Source organism: Alosa sapidissima, chromosome 5 (assembly GCF_018492685.1).
Source record: "Alosa sapidissima isolate fAloSap1 chromosome 5, fAloSap1.pri, whole genome shotgun sequence".
NCBI classification, from domain to species: Eukaryota; Metazoa; Chordata; class Actinopteri; order Clupeiformes; family Clupeidae; genus Alosa; species Alosa sapidissima.
The window spans coordinates 35057623-35084495 of record NC_055961.1 but is presented as its reverse complement, the minus strand read 5'-3'; the positions used below and the strand labels follow the sequence as shown (position 1 = coordinate 35084495).

Below are 26873 nucleotides of genomic sequence, written 5' to 3'. Positions count from 1 at the left end.
GAGAGAGAGAGAGAGAGAGAGAGAGAGAGAGAGAGAGAGAGAGCATCACATGCATAGCAACATGACACAGAGTAAACAAAACAAAAACAACTTGTTTGAAATAGGAAACTTGCCAATGTCATGAATGCAATGTAGATTAAGACATTTTTTTGCAAAATGAAAGGACAAATAGGGGAAAAAGGTCATGAGCTGTGCCAAGAAATTTGCAACAATGAGACAAAATCAATCATGAGGGCCACCAGCCCCCTAAATGCACATTAAAACCCTACTGTAGTAAAAAAAAAAAACAAGGTACAGTGTAAATGCATCTCTCATGAGGATCTTCCAGTAGACCTACAGAGATATTTTGTATTTCTCAGCAGAGTGCGCCACCTACTGTTTTCTTTAACTCAGTGATGTTATTTTTGACCAACAGCAGTGCAGCATCTTTATACCACATTATTTAAAGAGGTACTTCACCCTTATATGTGTTGCACACACGCAAAACTTTCTGATGCACCAGAAACTTGAAACAAATATTTTAGACATGTCCCTTTAGGCCTCTGTAGTACTTAAATGGTCCTAAACCTTTTTTAACATCTGCCATATGACATCACATCAATTTCAGTCAAGCCTTTCTTAGTTGACCTTTTAGAGAAGTAGCAGATGCAATCCATTATATGGTCTGCAATTCTGTGAGACCATACCAGTATCTTTAACAATCACTTCTCCGTCCTTGAGCTGTCAGTAAGGGCTCATCCCCTCTGATATCTGCCAGTCAGTTTAAAAAGTGCATGCCCGCCAAGGTAAGCCAGCTTGCACCACTTGGCATGTTGGTATCCAAACACATCACCTTCAATCAGAGAGTGCCCTTAACTTGGCATAGTACTAAGTATAGCCAATCAGAGAGTGCCCTTAACTTGGCATAGTACTAAGTATAGCCTAAGACTCCCCCTTTGGAGAACTCGTCCAAAAGGACATTCATCTTGACTGGTATATTTGTAATAGGATCAGATGTACTGAATATATCCCTGGTAATAAATTCATTCGTATGAGTCAGCATATCAATAAAGTTTTTTTTAATCATTGTATCATGTTACAACTCAAAATAATGATCATATTTTAGCACTAGATGAAACAGCAAACTTATACTTTCACACTATTATGTTTTTGTTTTAAAACGCCATGGTAAAACTAATCCGATCTCCATCCACACATGTGCCATTCCGGAACCTCCTTTACTCTGGATTCCTGAAGTGTGGATTTCATGACCATTTGCACAAATCACATGAACAGTCATGTAATTTCCAGCATTGTAAAATGCAGAATTTAACTGATATGTTATTAAAGACAGCAAGGCCAGTAAAGCTTGTATTTCATTCTCCATCTTGCATTCACCCAGTTAGTCATGGAGAGAGAAGAAACATCCAACTGACAATCACAATGTCCAATCATGAAGGGAACATGGTCTTTTTCAGGTGTTTGCAGATTTTGCTGTCAATATTAAAATGCAGAGCCAAAGTTTCCAAATGAAAATTTTGCATCATTCTGTTTCAGTAGTGTAGCAGAAAGCAGAAAACAGAACAGTGTGGATGTGGCCTAAGAAAGGTTTTGCCCTTGCAGAGGGCACTTGCCCTCTCTCCAAAATAAATCACAGCAGACAATTTTATATTTTTGAACAGAGACACTCTTCAAGCACTTAGACACTTTTTTTTCTTTTTATCTCAGAGCTATTCACAAGTCTTTGACATGTTCTTTATAGTTTGATGCTTCTGCATACTCTCCTCCCAATCTGCACCATTGAACTTCTCTACAGTCACGCTGCACACTTTCCCTGAGTCCAAACAATGAGGTGCTACCCCTTTAAGGAGGAAAACACAAACATGAATTAATAAACAAATCTCACAGCAGGCTCAGATATCATCAGAAACAAGGGGTCATTTGTTTGTGTAATTACACGGATTTCACCGCTTGTTTAATATGTGTAAGATCACTGAATTGCCCTTGAGTTATTCTTTACCAAAGCCATCTGGGTTGGAGCGAGGAATGTAGAAACTTTGGACCCCGCATGTTTTGCAGAACATATGTTTGGCTTGGTGCGTGTTGAATGTGTATGTAGTAAGGCTGTCCGACCCCTGTTAAACATTAAGACGTTTGTTAATGGAGTCATTGTTATGGCAATTCATAATGCCGAATGTGTGGAAACGCAAAGTTGGTTTACCTTCAGAAGTGTGAAGTTGGCCTTTGGCACAATAAAATGATGGTTCTGCTTTTTTGTACAAATGCTGCAGCTGAGAAGAGAAGATAAAATGCATCTACAGACAGTGTTTCCCACAGAATCTAATTGTATTTGTGGTGGTAGGGGGGGGGGGGGGAGTGTTGAGCAAACATTCTGTGTCAGAGTCAATAAAATGAATAGCCTATACTTGCCTTGCACGACAAGTCGATATTGACAAGTAGCTGTAACGTTATAGTGTGCTAACCTTGACAAACCAACAATATTCTATGTATTCCCTGTGTTAGCGTAAGGATACTGCTTCTTGCTTGCACATAACTTAATTAGAGAGAGAGAGATAAAAAGAAAGGATTTCATCCCATATACATTAGTACAACATAAAAAATCATTGTGTGGTGGTCAATGTTGATATTGTGGTGGGCCACCACAAATAAGTCAATGGATAAGAAACACTGACTGAGAAATGGAGCCACAGGCAGGATATGAGGAAAGTGGACTGAAGGGCTGTGCCAGAGCTACAGTGCATTGATTTTTGGTCAGATATCACAGGTACTTACTTGCATTCAAATACATGTAGGTCAGGGTTACTCAAGACCTCAAAGCGAACGGCACCACAATGACATCCCCCAGTGTGCTGGACCAGACACTCTTTCTCCCTGTGTGAAAGTACAAAACAAACTGATAATCGTATTTTTGTCATGTGGCCACCCACCATGTCCACTGTGTGTCTCCACAACACCTTTGGGTGTTGACAGAGAGTGACGGTTTTGATTGTTGGCAGTATAGCTATTGACAGATTGAATTTAAAAGTACAGTCAGAGATTTTATGCCATTTCAAGCCCATAGCATTTTTTGTCACATTCAGCAATTGTCTCCTCACGACCGCTGCCCATTCCGTGAGTGCACTCTAAAAACGCCCAGTCTCTGTAGGCAGCCCAGGCTCTAGAAACAAACAAAGTGGGGGCAGCCTGCCCCCCCCCCCCCAAAAAAAAAAAACCTGCGTGGAATTTCCATCTGAAAAACTGAATGTGCGGTGAGCTACCTCTCTGGCGTGTTTTATTTGATCCTTGGTAATTGCAGGACAAAAAAATGGTCTGTCTGTCAACAGCTGTGCAGAATAGACTAAAACAGAAATGCTATACATAACTGCCACATTTGCTTTCCAACTCAGGTTTTTCACACTGCAAATATATCTGAAAACCTAAATACACCAGCCATGTGTCACCAAGTTATAAGTAGTCAAGGATGAGGGATTTTATCCCCACACAGGGTGTCTCAGGAATCACTGCTAGGTTGTAGGCTGTGATTTAATTATTATTTCAGACAGTTGTAAGTAAGTGTAGGCTATGTGTGTACAATGTGTGTTTCAGCTGCTTTTGTATAGGTCTACTGAGAAGAATAAGTAATTTATCTAATAATGTGATTATTATTTTAGTGCAATATTATACCACAACTGAAAATATATAGCCTAAAGGCTTATGAGGCATCAAATGAAGAAATGTCTTTCTTGTTAGACAATTATATTGTAATTTGCGATGAGTTAAGACCATTAGAAATGCCAAAGTCGGACAAACAAACTGAAACTATGTTGACTGGTAGAAAGAGTACGGCATTTTGTCCCACTCTGCAGTCGGGTAAGCAAGACCCAGAGATGGACAACCCAACCATGTCTGTTCATTAATATGTAGGACTTGTGGTGTGGTATTTGAGCCTGAAAACGTGGTGACAACTGGTGCAGAAGACCAAAGTCATGTATGTGGTAGTTTGAAATTATCAAATTAAATTTTGCATTCACACAGAAAACTGCTGCAGATCTTTTATCCAGATGTAAAATTCAGTCTATGCCACTCCTGCCGCTAACTGCACTGGCTGCACAATTTCCTCTTATCCCAGGGTGACCTTGCAGGATGGCAAAGGGATGGGGGATGGAATTAGCTCTCAGATGGTAGCGACAGATGTGCGCCACATGAGTTCAAAATGGAGGGTAAGAATGTCACAGCAACCATGACTTAGACAAAGCTAGAGTGCAACAATACATTTAATTAACAATCACTTATAGGTACAGTACCCTCCAGAATTATGGGCACCTATATTACACACCCAATTATGGACAAACATGCTTGGACAAAGACCCATGGTTATCTTGCCCCCACGCACAGGTGGATGGTAAGTCCCCCAAAAAATCTTCAAAAGTGACCTCACTGCTAATTGATTATTCAGAGGGTATGCCAGGTAAAAGCCTTTCCAGTCATTTAATTACAAATGTAAATGGCAGGAGTTACTGAATGGTAGTGCCCATAGACATAATATACATAGACGCCGCATTGGCTGCTGGAAACAATAAATGCGGCCGCCATCTTGGACCGGTCATACCGGTTCGTTGCGTTGCAGCAGAAGACACAAGATGACAGCACTGTGCAGCATGTTCCTTCTCAAATCGGCGGACCATACTCGGGGGATTTACTTTTCACAAGTAAGATTTAACATAACCGTACTATTGGTTATATTTTGTGAATAGAATATTACCAGAGAGCTGAGAAGGAGCAATCTTTGATATTACTGTATGAAAATCGTAGCCATCTAGCTAGGCTATGTTTACTCTGTGTTCACCCGGCTATGAACTGAGACTTGATAAATCATATTCCATAACACTGACTTAGATTACAACTGACACAAGAAGGCTATTGTAGAAATAAATCATACTTGATTTGGCCGGCGAATTTTACACAAGTGGCACAGACTAGCTTATTGGGCAATCGCTAGCTGCTACTTGTAGCCTAAGTGTGTTGGTGGTAGCCTCACTATTTCCTGAATAAAGTAACTTTTCAATAGCTCAACTTCTTTATTTATCAAGTAGCTTAGCCAGACAAGCTACACTTTTCTTGTCATGTGAAATTAGCACAATTTAAAGTAGCTTCCTATGTAGTGAACTAGCCTACTGCTGTGTCTGTGTTAGGCTACTAATACATTTGACTGGGTGGTAGTTTTGTGTAGTGTTTTATTCATAGCAGAGTAACTGATAGTTTAGCTCACTAAAATTTCGAAGTAGCTTGCCCAACAATGTATTATTCACATGTCATTTACCCTAACAAGAATAAGATGCCTCTCAAATTCCTTTTCATTCATTTATTTATTATTTTGTATCTCTCCAGAACAACTGCCTTGTTCAAGAAGACTGTGAATGAACTGAACGGTCTCCTCACACCCCTGGAACTGAGGAAGGTGCAGCTCTTCATTGCAGTACTGCAGGGTATCTGCTACACTGTGACTGAATGTTTGATTTATGAGCTCCACCTTCATCACCTGCATTCGCCACTCTGTGTCTCATTTTCCCATCGTCTGGTTGACTCAGTCCTCTTTTATGGAGTTTACCCAGTTTACTATGCCATCTTATTTGCCCACCTGCTGTTTGAAGCACTTTTGTTCTCAGCCAAAGTGTACCCAAGCAATTTTAGCAAGGTGGGAACATACAAAATGACATGCACCAGTTGTCGAAATCATAGAACCAACTGCATGACGGTAACTCTGTCTCACTGAGCCTGTGAAGACACTCCCTGATTCTTTACTGATTGCAATGAACGGGTTGATCTTAGCAGTTTCTAAAATGTTTCTTAATTCCTTTTTATTTAATCTCTTCATTGGGGCTGGAACCTTTCTGTGAACTGTAAATAACAGATGCTGTTGATGAACCCATTGACACTGTACAAGTGACAAGTCACCTTTTTGTCTTGAATTGATGAACTGTTACACTTACTATGCCAAACCAATGTCTGTTTTTTAAGGATCAGAAACAAACCTACAAACTTGCACTTTACAATATTTATGGAACTTGTCTAACAAATGCTGTTGATATTGAACCCAGTTACTCCATTTCCTTTATGCCACACCAATGTCTGTTCATCACTTTATTTTTGATGGCACTGAACTGAAAATGTTAATGGATTTTTTTCTGTAAATTTAACTCATTAAAACTTGTATCAAACCAGTTTTTGTCTATGCTGTCAAACGTGGATTAGTTATGTTCCCAGTTTTTATATTGGATGTCATCACTTTATAATATATCATATATATCAGAATATTCTATTACTGTTAAGCCCACTATGAATATTATAACACACAACCATGTTTCCTGTATCATACAGCTTTTCTACTGGGAGGTTTACAACTTATTCTGAGTCAATTTACCCAAGTTTGTCACTAAACCACATAGGCCTTGGAATACCCCTCAGATGTCTGAATGGCACTGATCTCACTTAAATGTTTATGGAACCTTTCTGTGGACTGTGAATAATGCTGTTGATGGAACTTTTCTGTCAACTGTGAACTATATTTAACTCCTTAAACTTGTATCAAACTAGTTTTGTCTATGCTGTCAAACATGGATTATGTTCCCAGTTTTGATATCGGACGTCAGGTCACTTTATATCATATCAGAATATTCTATTACTGTTAAACCCACTATGAATATTAAAATACGCTAAATCATGTGTCCTGTATCATAGCTACATGTATGACCTTTGCAGCAAAAAAAAACGCGTGAGAATCTGTTCGGTATTCAGTGAGATATGATTAATTAAGTGCGCTGACAGCTCATCTCACCGGCCAAACAGATTACACTGAGTGGAGTGGATGACCGGTCCAAGATGGCGGCTCCAAATCTCGTCAGCGCTAGTAAGGAGTTGCGGTCGATGCGGCGTCTATGTATATTATGTCTATGGTAGTGCCTGGAAGTGTGGTCTATTGTCAGATTAAATGAAAATTGCGCTCTTTGGCAAGAAACACTTTAGGTAGGTTTGGTGTACATAGATGAATGACTATACTGAAAAGAACCCCATGCCTAATGAGAATTATGGTGGAGAAGCTGTGATATTGCGGGACTGTTTTTATTTCCAAAAGCCTTGGGAACCTTATTTAGGTGCATGGTATCATGAACCCCCCAAAAAACCTGAACATTTTCATAGGAAATCGGTCAGTCTCTGCCAAGACACTAAAAGTGGGTCATGATTGGATCATTCATCAGGTCAATGAACCAAAACAAACATCCAGATCAAAACAGAAATGGTTTACTGAACACAAAATTAAGCTTCGGCCATTGCCATCTCAGTCCCCTGATCTAAACTCCAAACAGGGTGAGTCAAAGAGGAGAATGCCCAAGTGTGGACCTAAGAATCTGGATGATCTGGAGAGATTTTGTAAAGATCCCTTGTTTTGTATTCTCCAACTTCATGGGGTGTCATAGGAGAATATTACAAGATGTTTCATTGGCAAAGGGAGGCTTAAGAAGGTATTACAAGCAGGGGTGCCAATAATTGTGGGCAACATGTTTTTGTTAAAACTATTTATTTCTTTATGAGATTTCCCTTTTTCTGAAAATAAATTTGCTTCCCTTTAAGATTGAATTTTTCCTCATTGTTTTCATTGTGAGATTACAATAAATAACCATCAGATTATTTTTTATACCTGTTTTTAGTCAACTTTAGCAGAGGTGCCAATAATTCTGGAGGGTACTGTAACAGATGTATCGATGTACTACACACTTTTTTCATGGGTGCATACATATTACTGGTGATGCTTAAACACATGGTAAAAGAGTAGGGGGCGTCAATTTCTGTTTACAGTCAACCAGTGAGACAAAAAACTTTGGAGGGCAGAGATCTGTCTCTGGCTTTACCAAGGCTGGTGGTAAGAGATATAACTTTGCAGCCAACAACTATCACATGGCAACAAGAGGTGTGATGTGCCAGTGAGTGGGCCGCAGAAGAGGCTGAACTGAAGATGAAGTTGAGACGAACAAGCTAGAATTGGTGAAAATGTGAAATATTCACATTTTGCCTAAAGACTCATCTGCTACTGAGAGTTATTTTTTTGTGTTTGTGCACTTTTACAGTATTAAAAGTCAAGTTATGTAGATTGGTGAAAAGTTAGGCCTAGTACATTTCCTGTAAAGAGTGATATATATATATATATATATATATATATATATATATATATATATATATATATATATATATATATATTGTTTTTTTTCACATTCAGTAAACTTCTTTTACACTTTTTAGTGTAGGCTACAGTTTTCACAGAGAAGGTTAAAAATTTCCCTGCAGCAATATAGAAAGAATGACTTGTAACTGCCTGTTTAAATTTGAATAAATTAAATCTTGTTAACTTTTCAATCAATTCAGGGACATGCAAATGAGCTGGTGCACTCATAGGGTGATAAGTAGCCTAAGGGATAATGTATAGAACGCCGGTCATTATGGGGAAAATAAGTCCTGACAGGGCGAACCGGACCCCGACACGCCAGCGGAGGGGTCTTGTTTCGCCCTGAAGGGACTGGCTTTTGCTGAGTAACAAATGGTTCGCAACACACGCTGAACTTGATTCAAACATTCTTTAGAACACAGCTGATCAACCGTTTGCTTTCACTTTTGAATGCAAAGTTCCAATGCAAGAAGTGACCGGAATACTTATGATCTGATCATGATATGATCAGCAGCACAAAACCCGTTGCCATTGACAGCGGTAATTATATGTTTGCAGCGGTAATTACATGAATTTATTTTACCATAGAACGTTAGTAAATCCCATTCAAGTCAATGGAGCGTATAGCATTGTGAATAGCCGTATAATAAGTAGGTCTATTTACTGTTATTATGAGCTCAGATGGGCGACAATTAGGCTACGGGATAGGTCTGTATGCTACATGCTGATTAGGTGCAATATCTTTGCCTGAAACGAATACCCTGGCAATGTAAAAAAAGGCAGGACTTAACTAACACGGCAGGTCTTTTGCATAGACAGTAAAAGAAAGGTCTTTTGTCGCCGACACTAGGGGGCTTACGGCTCAAGCCTGACGTAGCTAGACTACACAAGTAGGCTAGGTTACGAAGTTTAACTAGACTATGCGGAACTAAAATAACCTATCGGCGATCTGATTACAAACATTTCTGCCCTTGCGAAACTTTGCAGCAGTGTCATGACCACGGCAGGCTAAACGCGTCCCAAATCCTATTAACAATTTATTCGGGTACCTTTGGTTTTGCTCTGTGTGCGCCATGAACCTTCTTCAGCCAAGTGACAACGGGATTGGAATTGTTGACCGTACATCAAAAGAGAATAGGGTAATGGGTTCTTTGACAAACGTACGAGATATGTTCCAAAAAGGCTGAGGTTAAGAGTAAGACGATTGTAACTTCACCACACGTGATAGGGCTACAGAACTCCCGTGCGTCCTTGAGGAATCTGAACCGCAGGCTATAAAAGCATGAGCAGATAACAAGATCACGTGGATATGTTTCTGACAGCGTCTGGTCATGTTCAGACTAGCCTTGTGTAGGCCTATACAAGCTTACTTTATGAAAATACATGGATGTCGGAAAATACTTTAATGAAGGAAGTGATTAAATCGGGCGATTACTTAATCCCGTCACCTGTTAAGCTACCACACACAGAACACCTTGTTGAAAAAACACAATATAGCCTATGTAACATAATCACATTTAAAGGTTTTAAATAGGCCTATCAGCACTGTTCAAGTTCCCATGTATAGAAAACAAAAGGGAACATTAAGATCATCATCACACTTGTGTAGGCTATAATTATGCGTTTAAAATAAAAGTAAAGGCTAGAAAAAACACTTGTTCCTGGAACACCAGCTAGTAAAGTAAATAGTCAACAACGACCAACTGCAAACAAGTTGGTCAAGGTACACTCTTTCAACAGACCCAGGCACACCCAGGCACACAGTGACGTGGCATATCATGCGTGTCACATGAAAAGCTGGCAAGTTCTAAAGCAAAGGGCATTTCAGTGACCTAAAATAGAAAACCACACCTTACAGACTAGAAATTAGCTATTGGAATCAAATAAAATGAGACACTAACAACTCTGTGGACAATTTTAGTTAATGTTAGTTATTATTTTATTATTGTAAGCCAATCCTTGCTGCCCAAAGCAATTGTTCTGTCTGAAACTGTTGAAGACCTTGATAAGCCAACCACATTCTCAGATGGAGGCTTTGAGGCGAAGAGATTACACCCCCCCCCCCCCCCCCCTTCAGTTTAGGCCTTTTTTCCCTAAGATTAGGCTACAACATAGACTACCCTCAACCAGAAATGAAAAAATCATATTGTTAGCTGTCTCCAACAATGGCAGAAGAAACAAACATTACAAAATAGTGTTCTTCTGTGTAATCTTTAGGTCCTGTTTGATGTGCTGACATGTGAGGCCTAAATTCCACTTAATGTCAATGATTAGCCTACTGCAAGTGAAGCACAGTAGAACCAACAGAGATGGAGTCAGCTTTCTTTTGACCTGACCTACTTTACAGTAGACGCCCCATCTGGCAACACAACCCGTGTTTGGAATTCTTTCAGTCTCGTAGGCCTACTGTAAGCTGCTTTCTAAAACGTGCCCATTTGTTCTCTTTAACAAACTTTCTGTGGGCTAACGTTATTCTTCATATTTTTGAGTTATGTATGTCTGCTTTGAAAACACATATCCTCTAGAAAACTTGACAAAGAAGTTTTTTTTTGTAGTCTTGAGCAGAGCATGTCATGGCGGGTGTTCGAACATGTTTATAACTAGCCTACACACTGAAATAAATTGTCCAGATGCCGTGTGTGTAACCTTAGCAAAAAACAACAGTCATTTGAAATAAAATACTGTATGCCTACATGGACAAGATTGCTCAACACCAAAACTGTTTGCTCGTTGTTGTTTGACACATTGTGATTGCTATTATGGTTAACCAATGGCAACCGATAAACAACATTACTACCCAATCACCAAAGAAGGCGTAGCCTAGCTCTAGTTTCTCATCCTTTCTCGCATTTTCTGGGCTCTTCGCGGTGTATCACTCCGCAGCTTTTTTTATTCGATAGGAAGTGTCAAATATATTTGTCAACTGGCAACTATCATTTATACTTGCAGTGACGAGTATTCATTTTCAAATGTTTTAAATTGTTGACATCAATGTAAATGAAACACACATTGCTTAGAATTTGGAACTATTTTTATAAGCGGAAGGAGAAAATGGCATGACGCCTGTAAAACGTCACAATACCGCTTTTGTATAAATACAGCAACCATCCGCCAGAGCTGCAGATTTACCGAAGAACGACAGCTGTTAAAAGAAGCCAAGGAAACCAAAAGACGTAACGTTACATCCTTGTCGGAGTCGAAAGAGTAAGCATTTCTTTCACTACATTTAGAAGTCGTGAATTCTGTTCTCTGCTTCTTCGTGTTATAACCCGGCTTTCTTGTTTTCATAACCTAGCGCGTTTGGCTAACATATCTAAAATGGCTAACTTGGTTGAAAAGACGACTGCGTCATTATTTTGCTGACCGATTAAAATGTTACTTGGCTGTGATAAGAATATTGTACCGTGTGACTCGCGATGAATCTGTCCTTTTAATCAATAACTTGGTGGACAATTTGATTAAAACGAAAGTTTCGCTTACTAACGTTAATGTCAGGATTGCTGATTCACTACTAACGTTGGACACGGAACAAAGAACCCGGATGTCATAAAATGGCGTCCGTGACTTGCTTTTCAGTCCGACGGAGCTAAACTCATTTCAGGTTTTTTTGAAGGTCATTTTACGCAATTGTACTGTTCATTTAATTTAGTGTTGTAATGGTAGGATTATATATTTATTTGCGTTCAGAAATGTTCCAAGTAATATGTATTTGTATTTTTCTGTTTTGATGCATGACAGATGCGGGCATTGTGGATCATACTGACTAGGTTTCTCTCTCTTGCTTCTTTCCCCTCACTTAAGGTTGAAAGATGCAGATCTTTGTGAAAACACTCACAGGGAAGACTATCACCCTTGAGGTGGAGCCAAGTGACACCATTGAGAATGTCAAGGCCAAAATCCAGGACAAAGAAGGCATTCCCCCAGACCAGCAGAGGTTGATCTTTGCCGGCAAGCAGCTGGAAGATGGCCGCACCCTGTCAGACTACAACATCCAGAAGGAGTCCACCCTCCATCTTGTCCTGCGTCTGAGGGGAGGCATGCAGATCTTCGTGAAGACCCTGACGGGGAAGACCATCACCCTTGAGGTGGAGCCCAGCGACACCATTGAGAACGTGAAGGCCAAAATCCAGGACAAAGAAGGCATTCCTCCAGACCAGCAGAGGTTGATCTTTGCCGGCAAGCAGCTGGAAGATGGCCGCACCCTGTCAGACTACAACATCCAGAAGGAGTCCACCCTCCATCTTGTCCTGCGTCTGAGGGGAGGCATGCAGATCTTCGTGAAGACCCTGACGGGGAAGACCATCACCCTTGAGGTGGAGCCCAGCGACACCATTGAGAACGTGAAGGCCAAAATCCAGGACAAAGAAGGCATTCCTCCAGACCAGCAGAGGTTGATCTTTGCCGGCAAGCAGCTGGAAGATGGCCGCACCCTGTCCGACTACAACATCCAGAAGGAGTCCACCCTCCATCTTGTCCTGCGTCTGAGGGGAGGCATGCAGATCTTCGTCAAGACCCTGACGGGGAAGACCATCACCCTTGAGGTGGAGCCTAGCGACACCATTGAGAACGTGAAGGCCAAAATCCAGGACAAAGAAGGCATTCCTCCAGACCAGCAGAGGTTGATCTTTGCCGGCAAGCAGCTGGAAGATGGCCGCACCCTGTCCGACTACAACATCCAGAAGGAGTCCACCCTCCATCTTGTCCTGCGTCTGAGGGGAGGCATGCAGATCTTCGTCAAGACCCTGACGGGGAAGACCATCACCCTTGAGGTGGAGCCCAGCGACACCATTGAGAACGTGAAGGCCAAAATCCAGGACAAAGAAGGCATTCCTCCAGACCAGCAGAGGTTGATCTTTGCCGGCAAGCAGCTGGAAGATGGCCGCACCCTGTCCGACTACAACATCCAGAAGGAGTCCACCCTCCATCTTGTCCTGCGTCTGAGGGGAGGCATGCAGATCTTCGTCAAGACCCTGACGGGGAAGACCATCACCCTTGAGGTGGAGCCCAGCGACACCATTGAGAACGTGAAGGCCAAAATCCAGGACAAAGAAGGCATTCCTCCAGACCAGCAGAGGTTGATCTTTGCCGGCAAGCAGCTGGAAGATGGCCGCACCCTGTCCGACTACAACATCCAGAAGGAGTCCACCCTCCATCTTGTCCTGCGTCTGAGGGGAGGCATGCAGATCTTCGTCAAGACCCTGACGGGGAAGACCATCACCCTTGAGGTGGAGCCCAGCGACACCATTGAGAATGTCAAGGCCAAAATCCAGGACAAAGAAGGCATTCCTCCAGACCAGCAGAGGTTGATCTTTGCCGGCAAGCAGCTGGAAGATGGCCGCACCCTGTCCGACTACAACATCCAGAAGGAGTCCACCCTCCATCTTGTCCTGCGTCTGAGGGGAGGCATGCAGATCTTCGTCAAGACCCTGACGGGGAAGACGATCACCCTTGAGGTGGAGCCCAGCGACACCATTGAGAACGTGAAGGCCAAAATCCAGGACAAAGAAGGCATTCCCCCAGACCAGCAGAGGTTGATCTTTGCCGGCAAGCAGCTGGAAGATGGCCGCACCCTGTCCGACTACAACATCCAGAAGGAGTCCACCCTCCATCTTGTCCTGCGTCTGAGGGGAGGCATGCAGATCTTCGTCAAGACCCTGACGGGGAAGACGATCACCCTTGAGGTGGAGCCCAGCGACACCATTGAGAACGTGAAGGCCAAAATCCAGGACAAAGAAGGCATTCCCCCAGACCAGCAGAGGTTGATCTTTGCCGGCAAGCAGCTGGAAGATGGCCGCACCCTGTCCGACTACAACATCCAGAAGGAGTCCACCCTCCATCTTGTCCTGCGTCTTAGAGGGGGACAGTAATTTATAGTACAATCCCTACCCTATCCAATCCTGTCACTTTTTATATTTAATTTTGCTTTTTAAACCCTACTTTTTTTTTTTATTCATTTTTTTTTTTTTAAATCTCCTGATGACTCAATAAACGCATTTCAACTTATAACTGCCTTCTGGAATCTCTATCACTTTATCAATATGTAGCCAAGTCTTAATAAGTCTGATGTTGCAGTGGGTCACCAAAGATAATAGTTTATTCACAGAATTTCTTGATTTGCATAAGTGAATATAATGCTTGGTATAAAATGAGATACAATTAAGAGCCATTTGGGAATATCCCCAGGTGATTGATCAGATTATATTTGATTAATTTAAAAAAGACCTTCATTAGTTTGATATACATTGATAGGATTTACTTGAATTCTGTTAGATTGCTTATGAATCCCGAGTGGGATGCATTGGACATTCACATATTTAGTAATTGTTTTCTGTTGCTTAATTCTAGTTCCCTGTCTATACAAACCGGTTAGGAACTGTTATGTTATAAATAGCCTCCATGGTATGGGAGGGCAGTGACAGGCAAATACATGAGGTCGCACATGACTGGCTTACATCATTCTTCTAATGTACCTTTAGCACCATCTATCGGGGATATCTGTAAATTGCACTGGCTTTTGGGTATTTATTGCATCCATTTAAAATGGACTTGTTATCCATCTGGAGGCATGCAAAATGGTGGTTTTTGACTTCCTGTCAATCCTGCCAGGCCTACCCTCTTGGCTTTTAAGGGCTGCCAGAGCCAAGCCAGATTCTTATTAACCGTTTTGCTTCAACCCTCTCTGGCAGCCTATTCCATAGCTGGTCATGGTCAGATTTTAAATAGTTTAAGACATCTGAAAATGCAAAATGACGACTGTGGATTAATTAAGGGGTAGGCTATTTGAGTATAAAGTGCATCATGCTCTAGTCTACAAAGTGAGCTGACTACCTAGTAGAGTAGACTGCACAAGCACATTCATTTGGCATTCACATATTGATTCACATCATGTCGCATAGATGTGAATTCTCATTTAAATTACCTAATCATCTTCATGAGCCCAGCAGTATTTTTACAAAAACAACTTAATCTTTAAAGCGCCTGAGCATTTAAGGAAAGTAGGCCTATATATCAAACTGCCCTTAGATGGCATATGGGTCTGAAAGTATCACAGATCCAATAGGCTATCAACTGAAACTGAATAGAGAAATTCTGTATGTAAATATTGCTTTGAAATACCCAATACAGAGATTCTCTGTAAAAACAGACAACAATACGGTGATTAAAGTTATATGAGACTTCTTGATGCCATGTGTCCACCCTGTATGTTGGGCCCAAATTGCCTAAATATTATGTCCACCTGCTTTTGATAGTAGATATCGCTATCTCATGTTTTAGGCCTAGAGGCCATTGGGTTTATGATGTTATGGTCAGTCATACATTATATACACATTCCAGCCTGAAAACTTTGTAAATTTGTTGGGGTAATCGTCTTTTCCTGACTTGAACATCTGACTAGACCTAATTGGTATGCTCTAATGTCAGAACTGCAGAACTTTCTTAAGATGGACTTTGAGAGGGCCGCTTGCACCTCAACTAATGCAAGAAAACATATATAAAGAGCCTATTCAACAGCAGCTTTGGGTCCAAACACCATTTACAGACACCACCTTGACCTTAAATGCAGATGCTATGGTTTTGTAAGAAAGGGTATTAGTCCCTGAGATTGTAATCTCAAAACCTGAAGGTTTACCAGATCCCTGCTCGTGTGGCAAGTGTGCACACAAAAATAGGTGTCCCTGTCGGGTAGCTGGTATCCGTTGTTGCAAGTACTGCAAATGCAAGGGAGGCGATAGTTGTAAAAATCCTATCACTGAATGGGGTCTCATCATCATTCCCATACCTGGACTCTGTTGTGAAATTTTTACCTTGCAACACAGGGAATAAACCCGTTGTTTTGTATTTTTCACTTTAACGTTCCAATGATAATAGCAAGGTTGGATATAAACATACTTTTCCCCCAGGCAACATTGTACCATTGCGGAATGAAAATCAATATTTACAGATATCGTAGGAAATCATCTAAATCACTGTTATGTACTAGCTAAAAGCTCCATAAATCTCCCCAAACATTCTCCGGTACAGTATATACACACACAACCACACACACATATCCATGAGTTTGCACACTTACACCCATGCATACTCATGTATGCGTACTGATGCACACTCTTGCAAGTTACCTGCACCTGACTTTCTGAAAGTTTAGTAAGCAATTTGTCTCAAAAGAAAAACACAGGGGGTAGGCCTATAGCAAATAGAGGGATCAGTCAGGCCTCAAGCTTGGGGCTACTGTACAAGGTAGCAAGTCTGCAGCTTCACAGCAACATCAAAAAGCCATGGATGTGGTATGATAGTCAGTGCACATACTCAACCATAGTGATGGCATTCTATAAAGCTTCATGAAGCACACTCATGCACTTCACATATACAGATGCTTCCCTACTTAGAATATTTGGTATGGCCATATGCAAGTCCATTATGTTTCAATGTTGCCTTTGGGCAACATGCAGTTTTTTGTAATTTCCTATGACACCTACATTGATACGTTATGAAAGGTTGTTGATAATACACCGGTAAATGTATACCTGATAGTCACAGTTGATAAAAATAAAAGATTCCTAGGATTAACCTTTGAAATTCCATAGAAAATGCTTAGACAATGTCACATACTGTATGGAAAAGTGTGGTACTGATACAAAAAATGCAATTACTTAAAAAATATACCAATTAGATACAAATCCAAATAGTCTCATGTCAAACACAACCTATTTGAGGAATACATGGAAGATTAAACGATAACAATTTAAAATGACCAAGATATTGCAAAAAAACAACCGCTGGGGTCATTTTTGACCCCACTTATGCATCCCTTGTTTGCATACTTGTATGTTTCCATTTAATACAGCACAAAACACTGTGAGTACCCATTACTCAATTTGTTGTTTCCCTCTCAAACGTGATTGGATTGTGCAGGCACCACTGACTGGGACAGCCTATCAGCAATCACCTTCAGCTTTCCGCCAAAGTCAACTCCATGGTCAGAATTAGATAAGAGACGAAACCATGGACGAAACAATGGATGAAGACGCAGCAGGTCCATCCCGGGAATGTGCCAACCCGTGGCCCCACCTCGCCAGACAATTTCAATTTTTTGAACAAGTTACAGTAATGATAGTTTTCGCTTCAAGTGTTTCAATTACAAAATAGTATTTTGTATTTGAAATACGTATTTTAAATACAGTGTTAGATTTTAGTGGTTTTCTGTATGTCATTCTTTTGGTTCTTTGTTTAATACTGCAGAAACTGCGAGGACAGGATGTTTATTGTAAGCAGACAGAATGTTGTCACCTTACAATAGCAAATGGTGTACCTAACTAATTGTTCCCCCACAAGACGTCTTAATTGAATAAGGCTATATCACTGTCTGTTTCCCCCCTCCAATTGGACCCCAGACGTGAATGTATATTCTGGTATTATAATTAGCCAGGAGTTTCCCAGATCTTTTCTTCAGTTTCTTACCTTGGCTTCACCTTGCAACACTGTGCTGTGCTGTGCGTACAACAGGGTTACCAGAACTCTGTTGTTACATCCAGAATAAAGAACTATTCTTTCGCAAGCCAGCCTCAAGTTTTACCTGCTCTTAACTACACTGGAATCTACTCGGTCAACTGTGTCTCCATTTGGAATTAAGGAGACAATTTGAATAGCATTCTTCAACATGTAAATACTGTCCATCCCTGGCAACATTGTAAAAAGATGAAAATGACTTGATTTTACTTTCAATTCCTTTTACATTCTCCAAAGTATATTAACATGAACATTTTTCATAACTCCATGTAGGACGTTTCTGTACATAAATGTAAGCACTGTGGCAGTAGTAATGCAAGAAAATGTAGGCTACTCTTGTACTCTTGATACTCAAGTACTTTTAAAAACAAGTACTTCAGTACTTTTACTTAAGTAGACATCTGACTGTTGTACTTTTACTTGTACTTGAGTAAAATTTAGCAAAGGGTATCTGTACTTTTACTCAAGTAATTACGCTGTGTACTCTGCCCGCCTCTGGCTATATCACCAAATGTGAGTTTCGGGCCCCAGCCCTTCTGGGGCCCGAAACGTGACATGTGGTGATATAAACATTATGATCATCTCATAAAATCTGTACCTTCAAGAATTTATATGTATGCATATTTAATGAGATATTGCCTCATTTGAATATTTTATTTTATTTTTTAGGCAAAGTGTAATACAAAAAGTATTTCTCTTAATATGAAGATTCATCTGGTAGAAATGTATGGAGATATCTATAAAGGGAAAAAAAGTCCCATTCACCCGTAGTGTGATAATGGTGTCATCTGTTGTGGTCATTTTCAGGACTTTCGTGCCGGGTAGAGATTTTGGCACACATCCCACGTTGTTCAATGGGGTCATAATAGTCTATAACAGTTGAGATATTCTCCGCTAAATGAAGCGCATACAAATCTTACCCAGGACCTAGACTAAGAGGGACATATTTAGCCTTCACCCACAAAAAGATCTAATGGTGATTAGTTAATTAGTTAGTCAAATAAGTGTTTCTCCATTGACAAACAGTGAAGTTTTGGACATGGTATCTTGCGTTGCACAATCTTAACTTCACACGAAGAAGCTTTAATAATGATGTTAAATAGAGGTCTAATGTAAAACAAATGGCACTGAACTGACTGAACTATTACAGCTCAAATTCTATCAAATGCCTAGGCCACGTTTAATTGGATAACTATCGTCTAACAAAGTGTGGTGATTTTTTTTCTCTTTCCAAACGATGGGCTATAGGATTACTAAAGGTTTTGGTAGGCATCGTGCGTGCAGGAGTGGGTAATTTCATTCCATCCACCGCTGTGCAGAATTGCAGAGGTGACCGGGGCTGTGTGTCAGTGTGCGGACATGGCTGGTGCATGTTTAAGTTTCGCGTGGAGTCTTTTGGATTACAAAACGGTGAAGTTTGTCATTGCTAAAAACAAAAAGATTGGGATTTTGTTCAGACTCATTCAGTTGTCAGTCATTGGTTATCTTATTGGGTAAGTGTTCATGGCTTGAGTTGAAGCATGGCATTTCTGTTTTTCTTTCAATGTTGTCGCAGGCTGTGTTGTAAAGTGACCATATAATTGTAGCCTAACCTAACATTTTGTCAAAAAGACAAGACAAAAATAATAATCGTAATAATTGAGCGAAAAGCGAAAGCGAAATGTAGAGTTGAAATTCAAGACCTAAAGCAGCGTAGGCTATCCATATGACTGAAATAACTCGATCAGCTATGCAGTCTATTAATAGGAGAACTTAGCTTACCGCACAACTTTCAACAATTAAAAGCAAGTTTAACATGATAGCCTATTCCCCCCATTTTGTGAATCTGTAAGTTTAACATGATATTTGGACACACTCAGCCCTTTGAAGTTCTATTCATTTTAACCTAGCCTACATTTATGGACCAATATATGCGATTAGGAGGTAGATTTATTGGCCGATAGAAATAAGAAATCTATGCATGCATTATCTTCTCATAAACGTAGGTGGTAGACTAGGCTAGATCTTCTTTTATTCGTTGTTAATGCTGGATCAGAGAATGTTTATGACTTCAGCTCAGCATACGAAATAAAAGTCCCCAATCTTCCTGTGTTCAAGAGCTAGGCTAAAGGGACACTCAGACATCATTACTCTGAAATCCACGATGAAGTTAGGCTCAATGTTCCATGAGTAGGCTCATGTTTATCGGGTGTAGGCTAAGAAATTCATCCAATCATACCAGTCTGCTTATTTTTTAAATACTTAAAAGTGTAGCAGTAGTTAATGTTAGCCAAAGTGTTCACTCAATCAATTAAGGTGAAAGCTGGAATAAAACTTAGTAACCTTATCCTTTCCTGATGTGCTTTGCATTGTGCAGTTGGGTCTTCCTGTGGAAAAAAGGCTACCAGGAGAAAGAAGAAGCAATTCAGAGTTCTGTGATGACAAAATTAAAAGGAGTGACCCTGATCAACTCCACATCAGGGTCACAGATCTGGGGACCAGAGGATTATGTCATCCCCCCACAGGTAGGCCTACATTTTACAAAATAATAAATTGTCAGTACAACACAAATATGTCAGTGACGAGTCCTAATCACTATCAAAATACTGAATACTTAAATCAGTACAAAATTGTACTGACGGGCCTATCCTTAAGATTCAGTGAGATCTGATCCACCTTTGCTCAACAGTCTTTTTTGAAGAATATTGACGAGAAATGATGTGGGCAACATGAGAGATCATGGTCTGCCCTGATGAGTGATGCTACGGTAGCTCACTCCATCCTGGTGTTCATATCAGCTTCCCCTAGGACAGGGGTTCCCAACCTTTTTTGGCAGGTGACCCTATTTTGATGTCACAAAACATTGGCGACTCCAATCATTCACATGTTGCGCGCTTGGTTGTTTTGCTACTTTGTTTCGAACATTGATCAAGCATAATTCTGTCAATCAAACATCTCATGCAGGCTGTCTAAGTTTATTTTTACTTAGCGTGATTATAATGAAGGATCCATTACTTAACTTGGATATCATGGGTTTTTAAAAAAAATAAAATAATTTAATGTACTGTATGTATACATTAATGTAATCAATTGTAAGATACCCAGTATCTCAGGTGACCCCATTTGAATTTCAGGCAACCCCAAGGTTGGGAAATGATGCTATAGGATTAGGATTAGTCTAAAATCTCCGCTGCAAAGGACTTGGTCTGAAAGATTTTCTGATGTTAGTCACAGATATGTGAGGATGGTTGGTGAAAGTTAATTTGTTAATTATGTAAATTACATTTCTTGTTGGCAAAGTACATTATGGTCAATGGGACAGACCTCAATGCTTATGGGAAATAAAAAAATGTAGTAGAATATCTGTACACTTTGGTTCAAGAAAAAAGATGTTTGTTTTAGTTTGAAGGCCATATTTTAAACTGGTGTGTGCAATTATTCACATCTTAATACCCTGTTTTGTTGTTGATTGTGTTCTTGATGGTAACCGCTTGGTTGTTGATAGGCCTCAGTGGGAAATCCCCTACCTATAGCAGAATAAATTTAACACCCTTTCCTGTGTATATTTGTAACAGTACTCATATGCACTGATGTTATGTTATGGCTGGGGATGCACATACATATTATGTAACATGTTATAACACATCCATTTAGACCCAGAGGGTTGAACATTTGTAATGCATAATTCAAAATATTCATCTCATAATAAATTATTTATATGTGTTATTAAATATATAGAGATTAAATTGGCTGTAGCACTAGCACATCAGTATGATGATTCAGATGTACAGTATTTTCCATGGTGTCGCCTTATTGACCTTTTGTCCCTTCTAGACTGCAGGTGCTTTTACACACAGGCATCGTATCACATGCATGATGAAATTGCTTGCACTATGTTATAAATACCACAGTCCCAAATATGTCTCCCTGATCTTGGATGTCTGAAGAAAGACGCTTTATGTTATTTTTTTTTCACTCGTGGAATTATGCATGTGAAATGCAATCAATATCGAAATAGATGCCTCTATATTTTGGTGCAATCATTTTAAATGAACCAAACCTGATGCACTTTTCTCCACAGGGTGAACGAGTATTCTTCATTGTGACCAATTACATAGAAACGCCAAACCAGAGATTGGGTGTCTGCCCTGAGGTACACAATACCTAGCTTAGTATTACTCATATAATTATAGTGTTTGTAAATACACTCAGTAGTCAAAGAGATATTTTGAAGGCAAAATTAATGTAACTGCTTATCTACAACATTTTTTTTTAAATTAAAGGTGAAGGTTAAAAATACTTAAATGGATATATATATATATATACTTATATTAGATAGATATCTAAGTATAGAATACTTTGAAGATAGTGTACCATTTCTGTACATGTACATATAACATGTTTCCTTTAATGTTTTAGAGTTATAAAGTACCAGATGGGCAGTGTGAGCAGGATGAAGATTGTCCTGAAGGGGAAATTGTTGTTGCTGGCCATGGTAAGACACTCACTTGAAATATGCAGCCATGGTCATATGTGATATATTGTTGATGAGATTCTCTGAAAGAAACAAAAGGTTTGATATGAATTCCTAGCATTGGACCTGTTGACCTAGTCACTGCAACTTGTGGCACCCAAGGGGAAAGTCCTGGGAAGTATAGCAATTATATTGTTTTTGAATTTTGAAGGTTGAATTTCAGACTTTTGTCCTGAGTTGTACATTTACATTACTCATTACTCACTTTTATCCAAAGTGATGTATATATATTACAAGAGTCATTGTCCCAGGAGAAACTCAGGGTTAGGTGCCTTGCGTTAAGTTAAGGGCACAACGGTGGAAGCCATGAACCCACAACTTTTCAGACTACATGCTAGCCCATCCCGGCTCCTTAACCACTATGTTAACACCACACACACACCAGCCTTTCTTCCTCTGGCTGTTACACATGTAGTTGAACTGAAGCCAGATGAAACCTTTATTCACTAATTAATAAAGCATAAAACAGGAAAGCAGACTTTCAACACAGAAAATGTGTATGCAATCATGACTATCCATGTGTTTATAGTGAGTGTGAAACGTTCATGCTAGTAGTTGTGATAGATTAGCCAACCGCATGTTACTGGTAACAGATTATGTGCAATAAATGGTTCTGTGTCAGTTAAACCACAAGAAGAGCAAGCAGAAACCCAGACTAAGTTGTTTGTTGGTTTTATCCCAACAGGTGTAAAGACGGGACGCTGCATAAACACCACTGGTACCTGTGAGATCCAAGGCTGGTGTCCTGTGGAGAGTAGTTACAAACCCACGTGAGCAAGAGAGAGAGTGAGAGAGAGGAAGAGGGAGAGAGAGAAAGAGAGAGAAAGAGAAAGAGAGAGATCATTTCTGACTTTGTTCATTTTGTTAACACTGCTAGTGCTGAGACACTGCTTTTCATTTGCCGCCTTCCACAATTTATCAGCTTAAAAAAGATACCGGTATTATTTGTTTTTCTTGAACAGAGAGGCCTTGCTGGGAAGAGCTGAAAACTTCACAGTCTACATTAAGAACTTCATCCGGTTTCCTAAATTTGAATTCTCTAAGTGAGTTTGTTCTCAAGGATGTGTTTGGGTTTTATAGAGGTCTGCAAAGGCTCACCATAAGTTTTAGGATTCTTGGCTCAAACGTGCCCTGCTTTTCTTGACACGTTGACAGCTCACACCATTTCTGCATTCGGTCAGAGTTGGTTTGTCAGACTACAAGGCCTGTCATCCAAGAGATCTATGACAGCAGACTTTGTGCTGCCCATGACAGGTGGCAGCAGGAACGGCTCAAGTACTCAGATTTCAGCATGGCTGTTGTTTGACTTAACCAACTGGGACCATGGCTCAAGGTTGCCTCAGCCTAGACAAATACAAAGATTGAGCCTTGTACATTGCTTATGAATAATGCTTATATGGAGTTAATGGAGCATGGGGAGCAAAAGAGCAGTTAGTGAACTCCCTTCAGGCAATGTAACCTGAAAAATCATATACACTGTGTATGTGGTGTTCAGTGACAAGGATATTTTTTATCCCCCATTCCCTGCCCTTCTAGGTCTAATATCCTGGACACTGGGAATGACTCGTATCTTAAAAAGTGTATGTATGATGAGGATGAAAATCCTTACTGCCCCATTTTTCGTCTTGGTGACCTCGTGAGTCGTACAGGATACAGCTTTGAGGAAATGGCTGTGTTGGTAAGTCCTGGCTTGATTTGATTTAATGGGAGGATCATTTTCTGCCTCAGGACATAATAGTCTATAAATGATTTTCACACAACACCACCCAGAGAAACCTAATGGTGCTCTCATGAAACATGCATAGTATCAGGTTCATTGTCAATTCAGATTTTTCTTCCTCTGGCTGTTAAACATTTAGCTAAACTCAAGCCAGATGAAACCATTTTACACTAAATAATAATGCACAAAACAAGAAATAAGACCTAGAAAACATGGTTGTACTTATGAGTATCCAAGTGAGTGTGAAACGTTCATATGCCAGTAACTGCTGTGTCTGTTTGCTGCCTGTTATTTCAGGGGGGGTCAATCGGAGTTGCAATTGATTGGAACTGTGATCTTGACAAAGATTATTCGCTATGCAACCCTCGTTACAGCTTTACTCGCCTGGATGGTCATACAAATAGCAATGCCACATCAGGTTACAATTTCAGGTATTGAGAAGCATACAATCTTTCCAGTATTGCATGCAATTAACTCCAAAAACTGCTGAGACAAAGTGATGTTTCTAGATATACCCAGTATTACAAAGATGGAAGCGGGGAAACTTATCGTACCCTGTTCAAAGTATTTGGGATCCGGATTGACATCATGATTAATGGAAAGGTATGGTGAAGCTCACATGTTACTTTGTTTTTATCAGCTTTCTGAGTTTGTGGGTTAGGATGTTTCAGTTAACATTGCTCTTTCTTCAATAGGCAGGAAAGTTTAACATTATTCCAACCATCATAAATATTGGATCAGGCCTGGCCTTAATGGGAGCTGTGAGTATTTCAATGAAATATTATTGTTTCACATTGAAATCATACATTAGTATTTTACTAGTGAATGAGTATATAATATTTTCATTACTGGGCATTGCAGTTTGATAAATGTGCTATCACTACCCCCAAGTGGCACTATTGTTTCATTGTGGTTTAGCTCTTCTTGTGGATGTCTGTCCTGTTATTCTGTTTGTATGTTTTCATATGCACATAGATAGCATAGTACAGTAATGATCAAATCTGTCTCATGTTCCTTGTGTAAGAATTGTGGTTTACTCTCCTGTGAAAATATATGCATTTATTCCTTATTTCTAGGGAGTGTTTCTTTGTGACATGATCTTAGTGTACCTGATGCCGAACAGCTCATTCTACCGTGAAAAGAAATTCGAAATTGACAAGTAAGGGGTTCAGGAATACTAAAATGTAGTTGTTTGACGTATTTGCTGTCAGATATTAAAAGACATTCTAGGTAAAAGAGAACAGGCATCCCACCTGGAAATTACTAATTTTAACTGTAGGCTATCACCAAAGAGTTGTGTTTGATTGAGAGCATTTAAGAATGCAATAAGATGTCTCAAACAGATAAATAATTCAGATCTTTAGGTCTAGAGGCATTTTTTATGACAAAATATGTACCTATATGAACCCAAACTGACATAATATGCAGAATGTCCCAGTCTGTATTTTTTACTGATACTAATGGCTATTTCCTGCACTTTAGGGGTCGGGGACACAAGAAGCACCGAGATAATAAAGACCACAGGGATCATAAAGACCACAGGGATCATAAGGATCACAAAGATCGTAAATCTGCGCATCACCGAGAGCGACGGCACCGAAAGCGGACGGCAGAACAGCAGAAGCTGACTGCCGTCACAACCCAAAATTAGCCTTCCGCCTGACCAGAAACATGGAGAAGGTGAGGGATTTTCTATGAGGCAGAGAGAGCTGTATTCTACAGGGGCAATCTCCAAAACAGATTCCCACATAAAGGTTCACTGGGAGATCATTTGAATTTGAGACAAATTCATGTGAGTGAAATGTAAGTGATATCCTGGAAATTGCTTGAATTATTTTTGTGAACAGCTTCATAAAAAAAGGCAATGAGTAACATCTATCTGTCTGTCTCTGTAGCAGTCAGTGCTTGCTTTAGAAGTCATTTGCTGCTTCAAACAACTACTTTTACTAAAGTGCTGGCGTGTCTTCCCATTTAGCCACAACAAGATGGCCTGAGTTGTATTCAGAATAATCTGTTTACAATAAATATGGCATTAGTGTACAGACACAGTCTGGTGTGTTATAATGCAATCATGGGAGTGGAACCCAAATATTAGGGTGGGAAGATAAAAAATCGATGAAACAGTTGTTCAAACAAAATGTTCACAAGATGACATTCGGGTCTAGTAGGATGTTTTCAGATATTTTGAATAGCAGTTGGGTGCAGTTTGGCCTCATTGTGCAGTTAAAAAAATAATAATATACATTATTTTTAATGTTAACATTATGTCATTAAAACATTTTAATTCACCTACCTTCTTCCTCTATTGACAATGAAGATGAAATATATGGCAAGCTTGTACAAGTCTTCACACAGGCCAGGTATTCCCTTACAGAAATGTCAGGTTTCTGGTGAAGTTGCCGCAAATTTGCAGCAAAGTCATATTGGTCATATAGGTTTCTGGCAAACAGTTGCGGTTAACTTTTGGTAATGTTTCAGCAAATTTGCAGCAATGCCATTATGCAAAATAGGTGTCACCAGAAGTTCACTGGAAGTATACATGTACACATTTGCCACTAGTGTATTGTTGCCAGAACTTTGCTGGAAGTTTGCCTCTAGCGGCCAACACTGGCAAACTTCTGGTGATATTTTCTAGCGAACTCATTTGTTCCCCACAAATCATCCACAAGTTTGCTGCAAATCTGCCGCAAACATTTCATTTTTGTAAGGGTTGCCTGTGTGACTTGGTAATCAGACTGTGAAATGGAATGCTCGGGCCAGTCGAAAATGTGTTTTACAATGTTATATTGGTGCGTCATGTTCAGTTGAACAATGTATTTCCAGTTGTAATTTCTAGCAGACATTGTTAACTCTTGTAGGTTAAGTTTAATTTGTGAAGTTGTATAAGAGAGACATGTTTTTGTCACGTGTTTGTCAGGTCATAATTTAATGTTTAC

General features: G+C 40.0%; 3 protein-coding genes across 5 annotated transcripts; 2 read left to right on the top strand and 1 right to left on the bottom strand.

Annotated features, from left to right (window-relative positions):
- Positions 1 to 1043: 1043 nt before the first annotated feature.
- On the bottom strand, positions 1044 to 9492 carry cenpv (centromere protein V). 2 transcript variants are annotated; one of them, XM_042091181.1, is made up of 5 exons: positions 9232 to 9492; positions 2773 to 2871; positions 2201 to 2270; positions 2000 to 2114; positions 1044 to 1840 (listed from the first exon to the last, which is right to left on the bottom strand). In XM_042091181.1, the coding sequence occupies exons 1-5, from the start codon at positions 9270 to 9272 to the stop codon at positions 1710 to 1712; spliced, it is 456 nt and encodes a 151-aa protein (XP_041947115.1). In that variant the 5' UTR covers positions 9273 to 9492; the 3' UTR covers positions 1044 to 1709. The 2 variants fall into 2 exon arrangements, with proteins under 2 accessions (XP_041947115.1, XP_041947116.1); XM_042091182.1 differs by having other exon boundaries at positions 9247 to 9484.
- On the top strand, positions 8841 to 26648 carry p2rx5 (purinergic receptor P2X, ligand-gated ion channel, 5). 2 transcript variants are annotated; one of them, XM_042091177.1, is made up of 12 exons: positions 8841 to 8847; positions 20061 to 20208; positions 21765 to 21836; positions 22103 to 22178; positions 22903 to 22987; positions 23180 to 23260; positions 23754 to 23895; positions 24235 to 24368; positions 24447 to 24540; positions 24633 to 24698; positions 25014 to 25096; positions 25420 to 26648. In XM_042091177.1, exons 2-12 carry the CDS (start codon positions 20122 to 20124, stop codon positions 25586 to 25588), a joined length of 1089 nt encoding a protein of 362 aa, XP_041947111.1. In that variant the 5' UTR covers positions 8841 to 8847; positions 20061 to 20121; the 3' UTR covers positions 25589 to 26648. The 2 variants fall into 2 exon arrangements, with proteins under 2 accessions (XP_041947111.1, XP_041947110.1); XM_042091176.1 differs by lacking the exon at positions 8841 to 8847 and adding an exon at positions 18926 to 19197.
- On the top strand, positions 11265 to 14200 carry ubb (ubiquitin B). Its single transcript, XM_042091168.1, has 2 exons — positions 11265 to 11401; positions 11999 to 14200. The coding sequence occupies exon 2, from the start codon at positions 12007 to 12009 to the stop codon at positions 14062 to 14064; it is 2058 nt and encodes a 685-aa protein (XP_041947102.1). The 5' UTR covers positions 11265 to 11401; positions 11999 to 12006; the 3' UTR covers positions 14065 to 14200.
- Positions 26649 to 26873: the final 225 nt, after the last annotated feature.